A 17,211-nucleotide genomic window follows, 5' to 3' on the forward strand; every position below is an offset into this window, starting at 1 on the left:
GCAAAACAAATGCATGGTCATGTATAGAGATTTCCATTGTTGCATCACCAAGTTAAGCACCTTTTTCCCCTAAGGTTAGCATGCCTTTTGCTGGGGTTACTGCTTACGGTCTCCATGAAATATGCGGAGTCTCTGTTAGCGTAAAATCATGTGCTTAGTAGCGTCGTGCAATTGGGCCCTGTTCTTTTTCATGGACTCTAATCGAAAGGACAGTGACGCTGCAGATTATAAGCTGATCTGATTAGCTAATGGTCTAATCAGATGGTTCAACAAGGACACCAATGTGGCACACTCTGAGTACAAAATGATAATCACAAGCCTTAAATTCAGTGGTCAACACAGCCACAGTACTGGGTGGACAGAAACAAGCAATGACTATCGACACAAATGATGCCAATGTACGAGTATGGTATTTAGACATCTAGGTATGAAAAGACGCCAAAATGTTCTTACAGTGTGTCACTCCAGCCAGGGTCTGGTAGAATGTGGGCGTGTCGCTCTCGTCCGACAGCCGTAGCCCTGGCTTGTTGGAGTCCTGCAGTAACCATGCCGACAGCTTCATCACATGACTGTGCTTCAGGAGCCAGGAGCAGAACTGCTCATACGATGCCCGGTCATCCTTGATACCAAAAAAGAAAGGTTTTCAAATAGATGCAGTGACTGAAAAAAGGCTGTCATCTACAACAGATTTACATGTATGTAATGAGTTTGACAGGGAAAAATACCCAAGTTTCTATGAAGATAACTGCTTTGTAACTTATTAACTCAATAATTCAGAGACTTTCAAGATTCATGTTCTTTGTTAATTCCGCTCTCAAGTTCCTCTTTTAATCTGTGTCTCAAGTGGACCTTACGTTTAAAGCAGTAACAGCCTTACCAATCCATGAACATATGGTAATATTTTTCCAAGTGCCTGTGCAACATGAGTTTTTCGCTCCCTGCATGTGAAGACCTGGCGCATTAGAATTCATGTTAATGCATTTCACAAATGTGTAAACCGCTCTTCGTGCAGGAAATGTCACGGGCCAGATTATTATGTGAATACTGAATGTTGGAATCAACTGTTGCAGACAAAATGCTGGTTCAGGCATGTACACGGTGCACAAGCAAAGCCAACAAATAAATTGGCCTGATATTTGTCCAAATTTGATCATGTTCAGCTTTTGCGAGTACGTAACGCAATGACTTGCCATGACAACACAGCCAGGCATTCTCATCCCCGACATCACTTCTCCTTGAAATTTGTCCCTGTTTCCTGTTGTGCATGTGTTATTGATTTTTCTTCCTTTTACAGAGGAACTTTACCTCTCTGAATAGCTAGGAGCTTCGCAGGGGATGGGAGATGGGGATTATTTGCCATGACAACACAGCAAGACATTCCCGTGTTCAACAAGGACTCTCCTTGAATTTGTTCCATTTTTGGTCTCATGTACATGTAAATGCAGTTATATTATCCTCCTCTTTTTTTTTTTTACAGAATGAAGACGGTTTGGAACTCTCTGCATAGTCAGGCACACAGGGAAGGATGACTGCAACCTCAAGTAAAGAGAGTGATGCGGATGGATAGGTACATTCCTCCCAGATCGCCCCACCGCCATCACAGGTAGGGATGACAGTAGGACTGGGAAGGGAAGGGGCTTACCTCTCTGAACACCCAGGCAACCTCCTGAGGAGGCAGGCTGCTGTCACAGGTAGGACTGTAGGGATAACAGTGGGACTGGGAAGGGAAGGGGCTTACCTCTCTGAACAGCTGGGCAACCTCCTGGGGAGGCGGGCTGCCGTCACACGTGGAGATGAACTGTTCCAGGTCCTCCTGACTAATGTACATACCGCCATCGTGGCTGGCACACAGGGCAAAAATGACTAAAGGAAAAAGCAGACAAAACACACCATCATCATCATCATCATAATAATACAGATTTATATAGCGCACTTATCCGAAAAACCAATCAAGGGGCAACTCCATTATTATTACCCCTGCTCACTGGGCCCATGAAACATTCCAAATACCATCTCAGCTCCCTGGGGAGTATACAGCTCAATGCTGCCATTTCAGCGCAATGCAGCTAGATCAACCACAATAACCATCTCTGCCCTCACAGGTACCGGTACCCAATTACTCCTGGGTGGAGAGAGGCAATGAGTGACAAAGTGCCTTGCCCAAGGGCACACGCACCACAAACACAGGCTAGATTCGAACCTGCAACCTGCAGCTTTACTCGCTGACTACGAATCTGATGCTCTTAACCACAAGGCCACGGCACTCCACATGTAAATACGATACACTGAACAACACTTGGTTTAATACACTAAACAAAGTTCTTCTTAAAAAAAAAGTTCAAAATGTAACAGAATTATTCTAAATGTTCTTTTTAAAGCAAAAGTACTGGTTCAATGAACCCCTCTGAAGTTCATAACGTACATGTACAACAGAGTTAACTTTGGCCCTTTTGCAATTCAATATGTTCCAGTAGACACTGACAGGTAGGAGATATTCTCCTGAATAGAGAATGAATACAGGGTTCATACACCCTTGGAAACAAAAATTCCAGGGCTTTTCCAGGATTTCCAGGTCAAAAGTTTGATTTTTCAAGGAATTAATTCAGGTTCTGACAGTGACAACTGGACCACAAGGTAGGCCTACACACAGCTGGTGATCATAAAAAAAAACTTCCCCTAGTCCATTCAACGTTAAGGAAAAAGGTTCAACACAGTCACAATTTTACTTTTACACTGAGCTTTATTAGTTTATATTGACCTGAAATATTTAATTACATATTAAATAAAGTGCATGAATTTAATAGAGAATGGTTTCATCATTATAGCCACAACAGACAGTTCACCATTGAGCTACAAAAAACAAAGGTAAAATTTGACTACAAGAGAGTTTAGTAATGATATCCTTGGTGCCCCATGCATGCAACATAGAAAGAATCACATTGTGGGCACCATCCATTTTGCTCATAGCGCGGTGTTCAGCGTGGGTGTGTTTTCGAGTGTGTAGACCATGCATGGTGAATAATGCAAAACTGTATTGTGCCGCACAATAGCGACAATGTACGCAGGGACAGATCGATCGCAGTTTATTAGATCATTTTTGTCTCACTTTCAAAGTATCGGTAATGATGTTACTGTAATTTCCAGGAATTTCCAGGACTACTTTTAAAAATAAATTATTTTCCAGAACTTTCCAGGATGGGTATAAAAATTTTCCAGGTTTTCCAGGAGGCGTGTGAACCCTGTGAATACTTCATAGAAAAAAAGATGTGCATGTGCCAACCTGTACCAACAAGTACCAGTACATACAAAACACCTTCACGGGTACAGGTGCCCAACAGATATCCCTCCATCCCACTATGGAAAAATACACATTGCAATTTATACCAGAATGAGTCATAAGGTGCCTTAACAAAACTGGAGGATAACACATATAGCTCAGATGGTGTTCAGTAAATCATAATGTGAACACTGTACCTTTCCGCTCTGCACAAAAAATGACCTATCAACACACAACTTGGTCTGCATTTATGTACATGTAATAAAGAAATTGATGTGACCTTACCCACTTATACAATACAAAATTAAACCAACGTTATTGTCATTGTGAGCAACCAATTTCTGGTAGTAATGGTACAACCCGATGGTCAATTCCAGCCCAATCTAGACAACTGAATTTATATTACTGACTGAATGTTCCTCAAGTACGGGTGTTACACAGATGTACATGTACAATGTATGTACATGTACTGGTACCAGTATATGAATACATGTATGTCCACGTACAATGGACATGTCTGTACATACATAGACTAGTATGTCCAAGTCTACATGTCGAGACATGCATGTTTGGTCAATAACTGATCTTCACTGAAAATGTACACGTGTAGGGACCCATACCATACACGTACATGTACGTGCACAGACAACACTGTACACGTCTACTGTATGCCTATGTTAACTGTTGCTTGTTCAATTGATATTATTCTGGTTGTAGTATTTGGCATTTCATGGAAAGAACTGACTCATCTTCAGATGCTCTCATATGCATCCTCATCAACAATGGTCAAGCAGCATGACGCACACTCTCCACTGTAATATGTGATGCAGGAATGCAAGGGGTGTTATCAGGGGTTATCAGAACACTCCTTGATATCACCTGAGTAGGATACCACACATGCACACACACACAGACTCCTACACCCATGCTGGTCTGTACATGTACATGTACAATATCAGGCCTTGAGCTAACTTTTTTTTCCTGGCTAGCCCACTGGACTACTTATGTGGATATTTTACTAGCCTGTTTAGAGTTTTACTAGCCCGTGTATAAAAATTATCGCCCTGTTGTGCGAGCATCACATTTCAAAAAACACAAGTAAAAACACATCCACAACGACTCAGTTTTTGCGATCTTGTATTTATTATCACAAAAAGCATTATATATTTTATCAAAGTTTTAACAGGTACATTCTGAATTTTCCACAAGCCCACCGGGCAACCAAGGAACCAAGTTAAGGTAGCCCGGAGCATTTTTTGCTAGAATTTGTCCGCCGGGCTAGTACTATTTCGAGGCCTGAATATGTACATGCACATATACATGTACATATACACGGGACTCGTGTTCTATGTAGTAGGCAACAAGTACATGTACTGTACATATATACTTGTACAACTGGTACCCGGACACGTACACCAGTCATGTCCTGGCTTACCTCACACTAGAGAGGCAAAGTCGAGAAATTTGGGATCGAGTGATGGGGGGCCTAAAAATTTAATGTGTCCCGACAACAAATTTGTCTCCACAATAGCTCTAACTAGACACATGCAATCCCCACAACTACGCTACATGCATGTATATGTACACGGTACATGGTGTGTGGTACCGTTTACGTGTGGGGTGGCCTTCAGCATGTAAAGGTGACAGTTTCTATCTTTTGTTAGGAAAGTTACATGTACGTGTAGGATCGAGCTGTGGAGAGAAACATTTGTCATAACATTTATTTCAACACATGTAGTTCCCACAACTTGGTAACAGGTACTGTACACGTGTGATACACACTGCACAAACAGATCTACATGTACTTGCCTATTTATTGGCTGACATGCACATGTACATGTACAAAGCGGTATGTGTGCAGTTGTACATGTACAACTACAACGAACATGTATGTATGGTATGTGTCTCAAAATCAAAATGGGAATTTTACTCAAAAGGCACTTGTAGACTTTCTTTTGTGGAGATGGTGATGCAAAGATACAGTATCAAAAATGAAAATTTTGTTACAGCCTAAATAGGGCACACATCTACCGGTACATGTATGTCTTCTTTATGAATGTGTAAGATATATGCAGAGTACATAAATTATTTCTTCCATACAGGTATGTACCGGGCCATGTTTGTTCGAGTGGCAGGCAGACTATACAAGTACCTGTACGGATAAACGGGAAATGAACGAACACACTGGTTGAATTTCAACTGAATTCCAACAGAATGAGGACCACTTACAGCAACAATCAAACATACCGGTACATGTACATCTATTGTTGAATGTTCTTTTCTTCTTTCCATGGAAATTTCTGTTGGTTGAAATTGTTAGTGCATGAACACACCTCTCCAGTATACATGTACATGTAGCAATAGCATATCCTGCTATGTGGACATGTAACGACTGAATGAATTACTTTATTTTCGAACTTTACAAATTGTACTTAAATGGACCGTATTCCAGACGACGCCATTGCTAATCTTGTTCAATGAATCTGTTTCATAAATGGTTAACTGTTGAATGGGATGGTATCAGACTATTGTAGAATTCACGTGGATTCAACGCCTCTCTTTTAATTGTTTCTAAATCTGGCATAAACACCAAAGTATGTTTAGTCATAAATATGAAATTGTTCATCAGAGTAGAAAGGCACTAATTTAACAGGAAATTTTATGTTATTTATTCATTGTTGCTTTCCAGTCTCAAATAAGAAGACTTAACCTCACTTCCAATAGACCGATCCAGTAAGCCCCGTCCGCTGCTCACGTGGGCACTTACAGCACGTGCTCTTTTCCAGTGCCATACTGCGCGTTCCAGCTTCACGCATCATATGCGCTTGCGCAAGCATTACAGACTTTTGTGCGCGTATATCGGACATAAATCACGGCTATGATTGGTCAGAAAACAATGAGGCAGGCTGAACGGATCGGTCTATTTCAATATGGCAGACTCATAAATTGTTAAGTCCATTTGTATATGTCTGTACGTATAAATGGAGTCTTTGGGCTATTGCTGTGTTAACATTGTTCTGTAAATTGACATTTTAAGCATAAGATGAACATGCACATACTGTACAGGTACATACAGGTACAATGTATTGCATTACTCATGATAAAAAACCCATGTACTGAGAAAAACACTGTTTCGTCTTTCAAGCTGATAATTATTACTGTACCAATCTCATACATACTTTATAATGGATACATGTTAATGCCACAAAGTTCAACCTTGCAAATGGAAAGGTCCACAACCATGACAACACTGAACTTCTGCAAAGAATGTTTACATTGGTTACAATTTGCAGCACTTTGGACGAATACCATGCTTTACAGGTAAGCTTGATGAATTTAAGTTTAATATTTTAATTTTTCTTTATTCCGCACAAGTGTCTGATCCAACTTTTTCCTCACATTATGTTTTTGAATTGTATACAATGTACATAAATGACCACCCTCGGAAAAAATGTAAATTTCGAATTCCATAAGAAAAACGGTAAACTGATATTGCTCAATGCATTAGTCACTGTGCATGTGTACCAGTTTTTGTTGACATGCAAGCAGTCTGCAATGCAAATTCCTAATTACGCTTAATTCTTATATTTCAGAGGCCAAATTGAACATATGACTAGGTGGTAAAGATGAATGTACATATTGTGTTTTATGGTGGCCACTCTTGCATATAGGATGACAATGTAATTTCCTCTTCTCTTAATTTCCGAGTGCATAATGTACACTTAATTGAATTTCCGTTACCATGGCAAAGTTGCGTAAAGCTGCTCTTGACGGCTTTGCGTCGTGCATGCACGCAGGAGAGATAGTTGTGGCAATAGAAACTGTCGCCAGTTGGAGGACAAGAAGTATTTCACAGCCAAAATTTGTACAAGTCAAATGTTGAGCCTATTTGCCTGATGTGTTATCTCCATGTACCCCAGTACACGAAGCTGCACACAACCAGCACACTACCGGTTTTGTCATCTCTACAACCTAATCTCACTGCTAGTTTGCTAGATGTACAAACATTTAACCACTGTTCCACAACCTGCATAGTGTGCCTGGCGGCCTATCAAGTTTTTCTTGTCTCTCACCAAGTCCTAAGAGTAGCCACTAAGCTTTAAAATCTGGTCGCCATGTTTAAAATTTGGGTGCTACCGGTGCATGTACCGGTACATACATGTAATTTACATTGTTCTGAGATATTTAATCTTACACAACAATATCTGAAAAAAAAAACAACTTCAACTCTTGTGGAAAACACAAAAAACATCTTAGATGTCCAGAAATGTACAAGACCTGAACTAAAGAAATGGGGTGGGGGAGTGGACCATAATCCCCATGCTGAGGGTTCCCACTACCCTCCCCCATTACCGAGTTAAAAATTTGGAACTTGGAGAATACGAGTAAAATGACAGACAGTTTAGCAGCTTTTCAACAAGTCTTGCCATCAAATGTCAGCACCGATTGAAAATGTACATGAACCAGTACCAATGAGGGAATTTTTTAATAAAGAGACAACTCTCACCTGGACTCATGAGTAAACTGGCATTTGAACAAATGAGTTCCTTAAAAATGTTAATTGAAGAACATGAACTCGTCATGGACTGTGGCCTCTCATTCACATTCGTACATGTTATGTTAGAGAGGGCAGAAATTTGTTCAGCAAGGAAAAGATTCAATAATTAAGGTCACCAGGCCAATCGTCATATTAGTATTTCTGAAATTTTCTTGGAATTTCTTTCAGCCTTGGACTGGAGTACAAACATGTCCATGTTCATGTACATGGACCAGATACATATGCACTGTACAAACTGAGCAAAAACAGTGCACAAGAAGGGTAAAGCATTGATTGTGTACATGATGTAAGGGGAAAAGGGTGTAACACTGATTGTCTGTACATGGCATGATGTACATGTACATGTATGGTACAATCACAGCAATGAACATCGTATGTAGTATGAGTACAGGTGGATGTGACGTGAAACACTTCATTACTAAAATTGCAGAAACAAACAAAGGTGTACATTCATCGCTTATTTATTGTGAAGGCAAGAACAGCATTTCTTCATTACATCAGCTTGATTGGATGGGGTGAGCTACATGTGTACGTGTATGGCCTCGTGAGTGATGACACGTGGAGTGTGCAGTGTGGAATGATGGCCAGTGATTGGAGTGAGACAGCGGCCTGCTGTGCTCAACCGAATTCTGTACATGTACAATCAATGTACATGTATGATGAAACGTTATCTTCCAGACTATGGTGCCAGAAACGTAATTGCCCAAAGTTAATTGAAAAAAGACACATCAAGCTAAAGGAAGGAACACAATACTGTATGTATGTGTAGGAGCACATCTTGCAATTGTAAGGTGATGAACAATGAGTGTATACATAGAGTGCATTGCAAACTATAGTATACATGCATGACTGCATTTCACACGCAAAATATAAATACATGGCCTTTACATGTACCCGTATTGTAAAAATTATTATTACATGTACAGTATTTAACATTGAAACCTCCATAACAAAGTTCCATTTACAGTCCATGTACTTAAAAGAACATCTAATAATATAAAATTGCTGAAAATTAACTTTAAAAATGTGCAATTTCAAATTATTAATTCCCTTCATAAGGGAAATGCATAAAAGCGTAATGTGCATACCGGTACATGTACATGTATATGTACACGTACTCACATACTGCAATGTACATGTATTATATAGATTTTGTATGTACATGCACACATAACAATGCACATGTAACATGCACATGTATACATTTGTACAAACACACATATAACAATGTGCCCTGTATGAGCGTATTGATAAACACCCTGATGACCATTTATGATTTAAAACAGCTCCATCATCACATTTCCTGGTTCATTTACTGCCAAGATCCAAGGTCAACAATGCTGCTCCATGTACATACATTTATGTACACGTAGTGTGTACATACTGCACTCCACAAATAAACTACATGTAGTATGTGGATATTTCAATGAAAAATTAGAATTAGTTACTCTGATGCACATGTACATGTGCACCATACATGTACATGTACATCAAATACATACCGTACATGTGCCTTGACCCATTCACGTAATCAACACATGTATCTTTTACGTTACACTGGCCATCCACATGAACTTTTCTGTGACGTAAAACTGACAATGTACTTCTTCCAAGCCGGGCTGGTCCCGTAAAATTTCCACTGCAGGAAGGTTAAACTAAGAACTGCAGTTATTGTCTGTCCACATTGGATTTACTTTTGTCAAATTGATAACACTTTTTGTAAGTTTCACCTGAAAAAGTCTAAACACGGCTTATGCAAATAATAACTATGAAAAATTAATAAAGGCGCTTACATGTACATGTAGTAACAAATTATTGTTATTTGTAGGCCAAAGTCAGATCATATAATTGAACATGTACTCAGCTTGAAATCCGGTCAATCATTCGGCTGTGCGGCAAATTTTCAGTCAACAGAGCTTAGAGAGAAGCACTTCCTATTGATGCATGAAGCAACACATTATCATCATAAGAACATTTCCTTTTGTAAATTTTGCCAGCACAAGTCCATGACTCCACTGTAATAATGAAAAACTAATCCACTACATGATCAAACAGTAAGAATATATTAATGTGTTGGATTATTCGGCACTAGCCTAGTTATCTGAGAGTCCAGAAAGAACTTGAAGGCAGACCATTATAACAATGTCTTATCTTGCCTTCAATCATTACAGGACATGAAGCACAGCTCCATAGTGACTAGTCACTGAAGTCAAACACCTGGAGCATAGAGCTACATGTACATGTACATATATGCCTGGAGAGAGACAAACACTTTTGGACAGCTAATGGGCTAATTTGTGTACACTGAAGATGCAGGTAAATTGACTGAATTGTTGATTATCAATTAGGCACAGCCATCCCACAAGAGGCTGGTCAGGTACATGTACATGTATGCTTGCTATAAACATTCTGAGCAAACATTCCTAAGGGATGTACATGTACACATGTTTGCGTACTGTTCACAGTATACTGTACATGTACATGTACATGTACGTGTACAGTATGTGTACATGCGCGGTACACACACACTTGCAGACCTATGTACATACATGTACATTTACATACCTGTATGGGTATGTATGTACATGTAGACTGTACATTTACATGTATAATAGTAAATACAACATGGACAAATCTGTGAGTGATATGTTAATTGCAATTTTGTAAACCTGCACTGTACTGTGTACATGGATGCATAAATCCTAAGGTTTATGACACGAGAGATTTTGAAGGGAAGTCACGACATCCAATGCATACGTACTATTTTTAACAAACACATGCCTTTTTTGCTGCTGTCATTATGTGTACATTTTCTGCTCCCTGACAGAAGGGCGTCATCAATGAGGAGTTGTGTGCAACATCCCAAACCAAACAACAATGCCTGAATGACCCTCTGCCAGACTTGTGCACTCTGCAATGGGCGCGCACATTTGGACCGGAAAACTCCCCAGCACTGTCTTGTTTTTTTGAAAGCTAACCGAGCATGTTGAGCTAACGGAAGCTTTTCACAGGATTATGGAAACAGACCGTGATCTCTCCACCCACTACGGAAATCTCACTCGGGTAATGAATGACAGAACGGTTAAGTGCATTGCGCATGAAGTGGGTAATTGCCTTTCAACACTGCTCACACAGTTAAAAGAAAAAAAAAAGGCAAAATGCAGTAATCTTGATCAGTGCTACATGGAGATTCACAGGATCAAAAGAATGCAGCACTCAACATGCTGCAAGAAACCATTAGTCTGCATAAATGCTTGTGTGTCCTCTGAATCTGTCTGGCAAAGACTTGCAGCTCTCTAAATTGTGCGATTTCTAAAGATTTTGAAGTGATGAGGAACACTCTCCTGTATGAAATTGTATGAAATGTTCTTTTGTCCCCGAAAGAAATTCTTTTAGCCTCCCAGACATCTCTGTTCTTTAAATCTGTAGATCTATGCCCGCCAATTACCGTAATGTAATATGAAGATTATGCATGAGTTTTCTCTCGTGAAATTATCACAGAAACATCTGTGTGGTCAGTAGGTCATACATATAGACCTTTTTCCTGTGACGTCACAATCGTGCTGGACCGCCATGTATTGTGATGGTAATGAGTGCATAGTGTTGTGATGGTAATCTACTTATTCAAGATAAACTAGTCAATCATGCAGCGTTCACACGCGATTGAAGCTGCCCGTAAGAATATACCGATATGCGATGGCCAAGATGGTCCACATGTGATGGTACTGTTTACATTTAGTGCAACCCAGTTACATGGGTGAAAAAGCTCTATATGTAAAAAAAATTCACTGTAGAAATTATTCTCATAAGACAATTAAAATTACTAGTACTTGTGTATGTATGCTGCTGGCAATACTCACATGTTCTAGTTGAATTACAGCATCTGCACAAAAACTGCCAAATACCGCATTACCAAAGCAGATGCAGGAAAACACAGAGCCAGCAACAAAACCCTTGATCAATCGAGGGATCCCAATACGACGCTTTCAGCGTCGATCTGCACACTTCCGCATTTGAAAACGAGGCTGTATGTGTCAGCTTCAATTCTTAATACGATCAGACGATTGAAAGTAAGGAGTTAAGACACAAAATACATAAAGAAGAGTCTTTCAGGATGACTCGACACGTAAAATAAAAAAATAAATAATGACAATTGACTGCAAACTAACGTACCTGCGATGGTCATGTATCTTGTGCAGTGGGCGTGGTTTAAACTGAAGTGGCGTCACACTTACGAACAGAATACTCCATGTACTGTGTAGACTCCATGGGCGCGCGCAACGAAGTTCAACACATAGAGCCTCGGTTTCGATGCAGATATGCGCAAACGGCGCTAATGTGAAATCCCTCTATAAGCCATTTGCGAGTTAAATTTGAATAAAATCTGGAACACTGAGTTCTTTAAATTCACATGAGCATAACAACTTGAATTCTCCATACTAAAACCACTGTTGCTATACCTTGTGATTCGGGGCAAGCTTTTGCTTAGTTACATAAGAGACGCCTTGCAACAATACACTGTTCTCAATGGATAGAAACGGCACAAAGGAATTTTAATTGTTACGTTTCTATGCAATCAGAAAACACAGTGTACCAGATTTTATTCAAATTTAACTCCCAAGTAGCTTATTCAGTCTGGCCTCTTAGCACTACCTAAAAAACTTCATTACAATGTATTTTGTACTGAATACTGACAAGAACTACAAGCATGACACACATATAGGTCAGAGTTAACTTTTTAGATGGCTCACTTACATTTGAGTTTCTCGGTCTGTGATCCCCTGGCCAGTAGCACCAAGCCCGTGAACAAATCCTTGAAGACCAGACCCTTGTTGGTACCCCCGAATGCACAGTACAGGTGCTGTCAACAGGAAAAAAGGGATTATCAAGAACAAAGTGAGTCACACTAATTTATCTTCTGTTTAAGCCAGTAATGTTATCCATAAAATCAATGCACCATCCTTTTTATAGACTGAATATTAATTCAGAGGACCAAGCAGATTTTGACATTAAAAAAGCCTGCTTCTTGAAGCAAAGATGAAATTATGCCAAACTAAAAGGACATTTAAAATATGCTTGTTCTACCTGTGTTTAAATATCAATAACGTACCAGTTCACGTCCATTCATCTTCATACAAAAGAAATGAAAAGACCTTTACAAAACGGAAAACACTGCCTTTCACATTTAAAGTATTCTTTGCCAAAAGTGATGGAAAAATGCAGGCACCTGTACATTTTGAAGACTACCGTAGCATGTACCGTAGAGTGTACTTGGTATGAGAGCAAGTATAAAGACTGATTTCTTTATATCACAATCACTACTCACAGTTTGGGATTTATGCATTTTTAACTCATGAACACGCAGTATAAATGTACATTTAGTACCAAGAAATAGTGGGCCAACTCCACATGTGGAGTATTTCAATTACTTTCCATCCGTAATTTTGTGTGAATAACATTTGGTAGTATTGATGAGTCCTAACAAGTTTGTTTTCTAAATTTTTTCTAGCGCTGACAGATAAAAGAAGAGTTGCAAGCAGAATGTACTATGCAAATGTAATCCTTTTAACCACTACCAGGGTTCGACCTTGACACTGGTCTGCTAGCCAAATTCGAGTAAAAACCATGGAGGTATAGCGAAAGCCCTCATCTGGGTAGTCCGGCGGTCTAGTAAAACAATATTCTGAAATAAGCAGCAAAACAGTTGATCGTGAAGCATGCCCTCTAGCTACTGCTGGTTTTTGAACGAAATAAAATAGGACCTTTTGCGACCAAGACTAGTTCTGTCCCTGGCACCAGCCCAACAGAAGTAATGCTGAAGTCTATGAATGCACCGGCAGTAAATTGTCTGAAACTTCTGTTCCACAATGCCCATGCGATTGCACTTAACTGTCAGCCGTTTACTGACTACTGGCTGTGTACGGCTGGTCTTGACAACGCTACATGACTTGCCGTTGGTTCTGCGTACTAGATTAAATCAGCATGTGCTTTCATGCATTGCATCGCAGAGGTACATGTAAGTCATGACTATACATACATGTACATTGTATACATGTACATTTCGCCAGGTGTACATGCACAGATGTGCATGTACATGTACATACTGCAAAGAACGTACATGTACATAAACTGTTCATAATGATATGGATTGTTTTCTGTCTCTTGGACTGCAAATAAAACAAACCATTTTCAGTGGGTAATCACACTCTGTGTTTAATTTGCTTGAGTAAAGTTATAATCATGAATATTCTGGAAATTCACAAGTCCCATGGCCATTTAAGATTACTCATCAACAATTAAACAACATGCAGCCCCGAGTGCACACTGTTATCAGGTTATGCATGATGTTGGAGCAGAAAACACTAGTGCTAAAAAAGAATGTTGAAAGTCTGGGGAGAGATGCGGACTAGTGAAAATGCTGCTGGTGGACTAGTAAAAAGCCATCACTGCTGGTCCGGCTGGCAAGAGACAAAAAAAGTTAAGGGCAAACCCTGACTACTACCTCAAAGAAAATGCAATGATGGACAGGTTAATTTAAGTAACAGTTGCTGAAAAGAAAGTAGGAGCACATCACACAACAGTTACATGTACATGGAATAGAAATTCTCTGTCAAACGTTCGGATTTCTTTGCTTTGTTCAACTGAATGGAGTATAATGTAAGTATGCCACAAATCTTTCAATATTGCCAGCTTTTTTTTAAACCTTCGACTGGAATGTTGAGTGCAGTGCAATGTTTTTTCCATTGTGATTTGAACAACATCTATTTTTAAAAGCCAGTATTTATCAGAATGAATTGGAAGTTCCCAGACTTTGGAGTTTGATAATGAAATCTTGAAGAGTGCCAAAGTGCCATAGGTACATGTACGTGTAACCAACTGATTTTTATTTGCTGAGAGTGTGGCAAAATATTTTGAAATGATAAAAAACCTTAACGATGGAAAAGGCAGATAGTTATATTCTACTGCAGACCTTGAAAAGGTCTTATAACATCAACAATAATGAGCATTAACCCTAAGCCACTAGGGTGTATGCAAAATCAAATTGAAATCAGAGGATTTGGGACTTTATATTTCAATATGATTTTACTATTTTACGGTGTTGAAACTCCACTCTGCTCATTGGGAAACAAACAAAATTTGTTTTTCAGTGTAAAGATAATGATGTAATGGATGGTACGGTAGCGTCTGAACTGATAGGACTGGTGTCATAGCATATTCTCTCATTACTGTATCGTACATGCAGCTTTTTTTTAATGTGTACCTTCACGACTCTTGACACGACAACCCATTCGGCTGAAACAGTTTCAAGCACGTAATGTACATGTGCACGTAATGTACACGTACACTACATGTACATGATTTATGAATTGAACACTTGATAAAGAATCTTCTTATTGGAAAGGAAGAAAGCATATGACAACAGCTGCATCAAATGTAAAAGCATACCAGAACTGTCACAGACAGCCAGACAAGCTGTAATTTTCAAAAAGAACAGATAGAAAAAAAATTGTTTTACAAGGTGCGTCTTTATTAAAATTGAAATACGATCTTTTTCCTGGGCATTTATCACCAGAATGTCCTACTTGGCTGGCTGCCATGAAACCTTGGTTATATTGGCACTGGCCCTAGAATAGGCAGGGATGTGGGACTTGTACAGGGTACATGTATGTGTGCATAGTGCCAGAGGTGAATTCATTTTTCATGTTTGTGACCATCTTCTGCACAAATGCAGAATTCCAGGGAAAAAAATGTATAATGACAAAGATCAGGTGACTGCCAGAATACGCCCCTCCAATTACCTTGACTTGTATAAGTCCACTCAATGCAAAATGCCCAACTAGATCACAGACCAATTGTGTACACATGTACATGGTGTGTGTGCATTGAACAGTATACAATTTACAGTTTTCAAAAGCACTGGCCATTTTACATAAATTTGTACATTCTAAACACACACATTTACCAATACCTTATACAGTAAGCAGACACATGGACATGGGTCAAGATTTCCTGCTCGTTTCTAAAATAAAATACAGGCTACAAGAATATAATGGGGGGGGGGAGAAAGGGAGAGCTATGACTTGATTGAAACCATCATCCGTTGTATCGGATGTCTGGGTTAGGCAGCATGCTACTCATCCTCAAGGGCACTATCCCGAAAAAAAAAATCCCTGTCTTTGCTCACAATTCCGTCAGGCATTGCCGATCACAACAACACAATGCCGACCGCCTCTCCTCGAGAGTCCACAAACAGCCTCCCTCCCACGAGGCTAGATGCTGCACCACGGCGATGAGAGAAGGAGGGAAATCTCAAGCCCCAAACTCCTTGGCAAATTATGGTGGAGGTGGGATGGAGGGGGGGGAGGGAGTGATTTCACAGTCTGAGTGAACTGGGTCGTTCAAGCCCAAAGCACTCCATCTGCTTAGTGTTTCAAGCTTTTCTGTCCTCTCTGTGCCTATGACTCAGAGTTTTCGGCTGAGCTTTAATGTACTCAGGAGGCGGCGAGAGAGGGTGAAGTTTGTGGAACGCATGTACAGTACTGTATACTTTCTTGCTTTTATAGTTAAAGTACAATGTGATCTAAATCATGACAGCAAAGGAACTAATCATGACAGCAAAGGAACCAGACTGTCACTGTGCCTGTACAGATATGAAACTGCCAAATTCATGTACATTGACAGATACACACATACATGTACACTGTACATTTACATGCACAAAACTGCAGCTCAAAATACTGTTGTGTCAAACAGCCGTACTTACACAGGTTCAAGTATCATCATATCCTGACGGCTGCATTTCAAGGGTTACCCCATCACGGTGAAATGACCAAGAGGATTTAGGGTCCTGCACTGTTTAGTGCCTTCTTATATTCACAATGTCTCGCTTGATTGATGCAGGCGGTTGGAGAACGTGCACCGGATGAGCATAAAAATGTCTGTAAACAGTGTACTGGTACTGTACCTGAAATGGTACCCTACATGCGTGCACCTTCAGTAGGATAGTTGCTGTGGTCATAACATGCACATTTCTACTGCATGTGTGCAACTGTGTGGGTGCCATGAAGGACAGAAGGAAAACAATGTTTCTGATTATTTTAAGCAAACGTTTGTGCAGATACATGTAACTGTGCAAAATCTTTAAGCTACTACTGAAAACTACGTTCAGTGGACTTGTGCCACGGGTCATCAAAATGGTAAACTTGCGGTACATGTACATACTTTGTAGATTATGTGAATAAGACTACCGATGGAAGAGAAAAAATGCTTTAGAATTGGCATTAAAAAACTAACAGGAACGGGTAACGAAAACCATTCATTTTTATCATTTGACATAAGGGTACAGAACATGTTTATGGGTGCATACAGTGCACCC

At 39.8% G+C, this 17,211-nt stretch overlaps 1 protein-coding gene across 2 annotated transcripts in view; it reads right to left on the reverse strand.

The window, feature by feature from the left end:
* The window catches only part of LOC110986285 (ubiquitin carboxyl-terminal hydrolase 32-like), a 49,950-nt gene that overhangs the window by 23,600 nt on the left and 9,139 nt on the right, over positions 1–17,211 (reverse strand). For both annotated transcript variants that reach the window (XM_087140899.1, XM_087140898.1), the window contains exons 3-5: positions 12,591–12,696; positions 1,739–1,863; positions 454–619 (exon numbers count right to left, since the gene is read on the reverse strand). In XM_087140899.1, the coding sequence (XP_086997025.1) occupies positions 454–619; positions 1,739–1,863; positions 12,591–12,696 (397 nt within the window). The remainder of the gene's footprint in view (positions 1–453; positions 620–1,738; positions 1,864–12,590; positions 12,697–17,211) is intronic.

Source organism: Acanthaster planci, linkage group LG09 (assembly GCF_054643075.1).
Source record: "Acanthaster planci isolate LZ-2023a linkage group LG09, COTS_SCS, whole genome shotgun sequence".
In the NCBI taxonomy this organism is placed as follows: domain Eukaryota; kingdom Metazoa; phylum Echinodermata; class Asteroidea; order Valvatida; family Acanthasteridae; genus Acanthaster; species Acanthaster planci.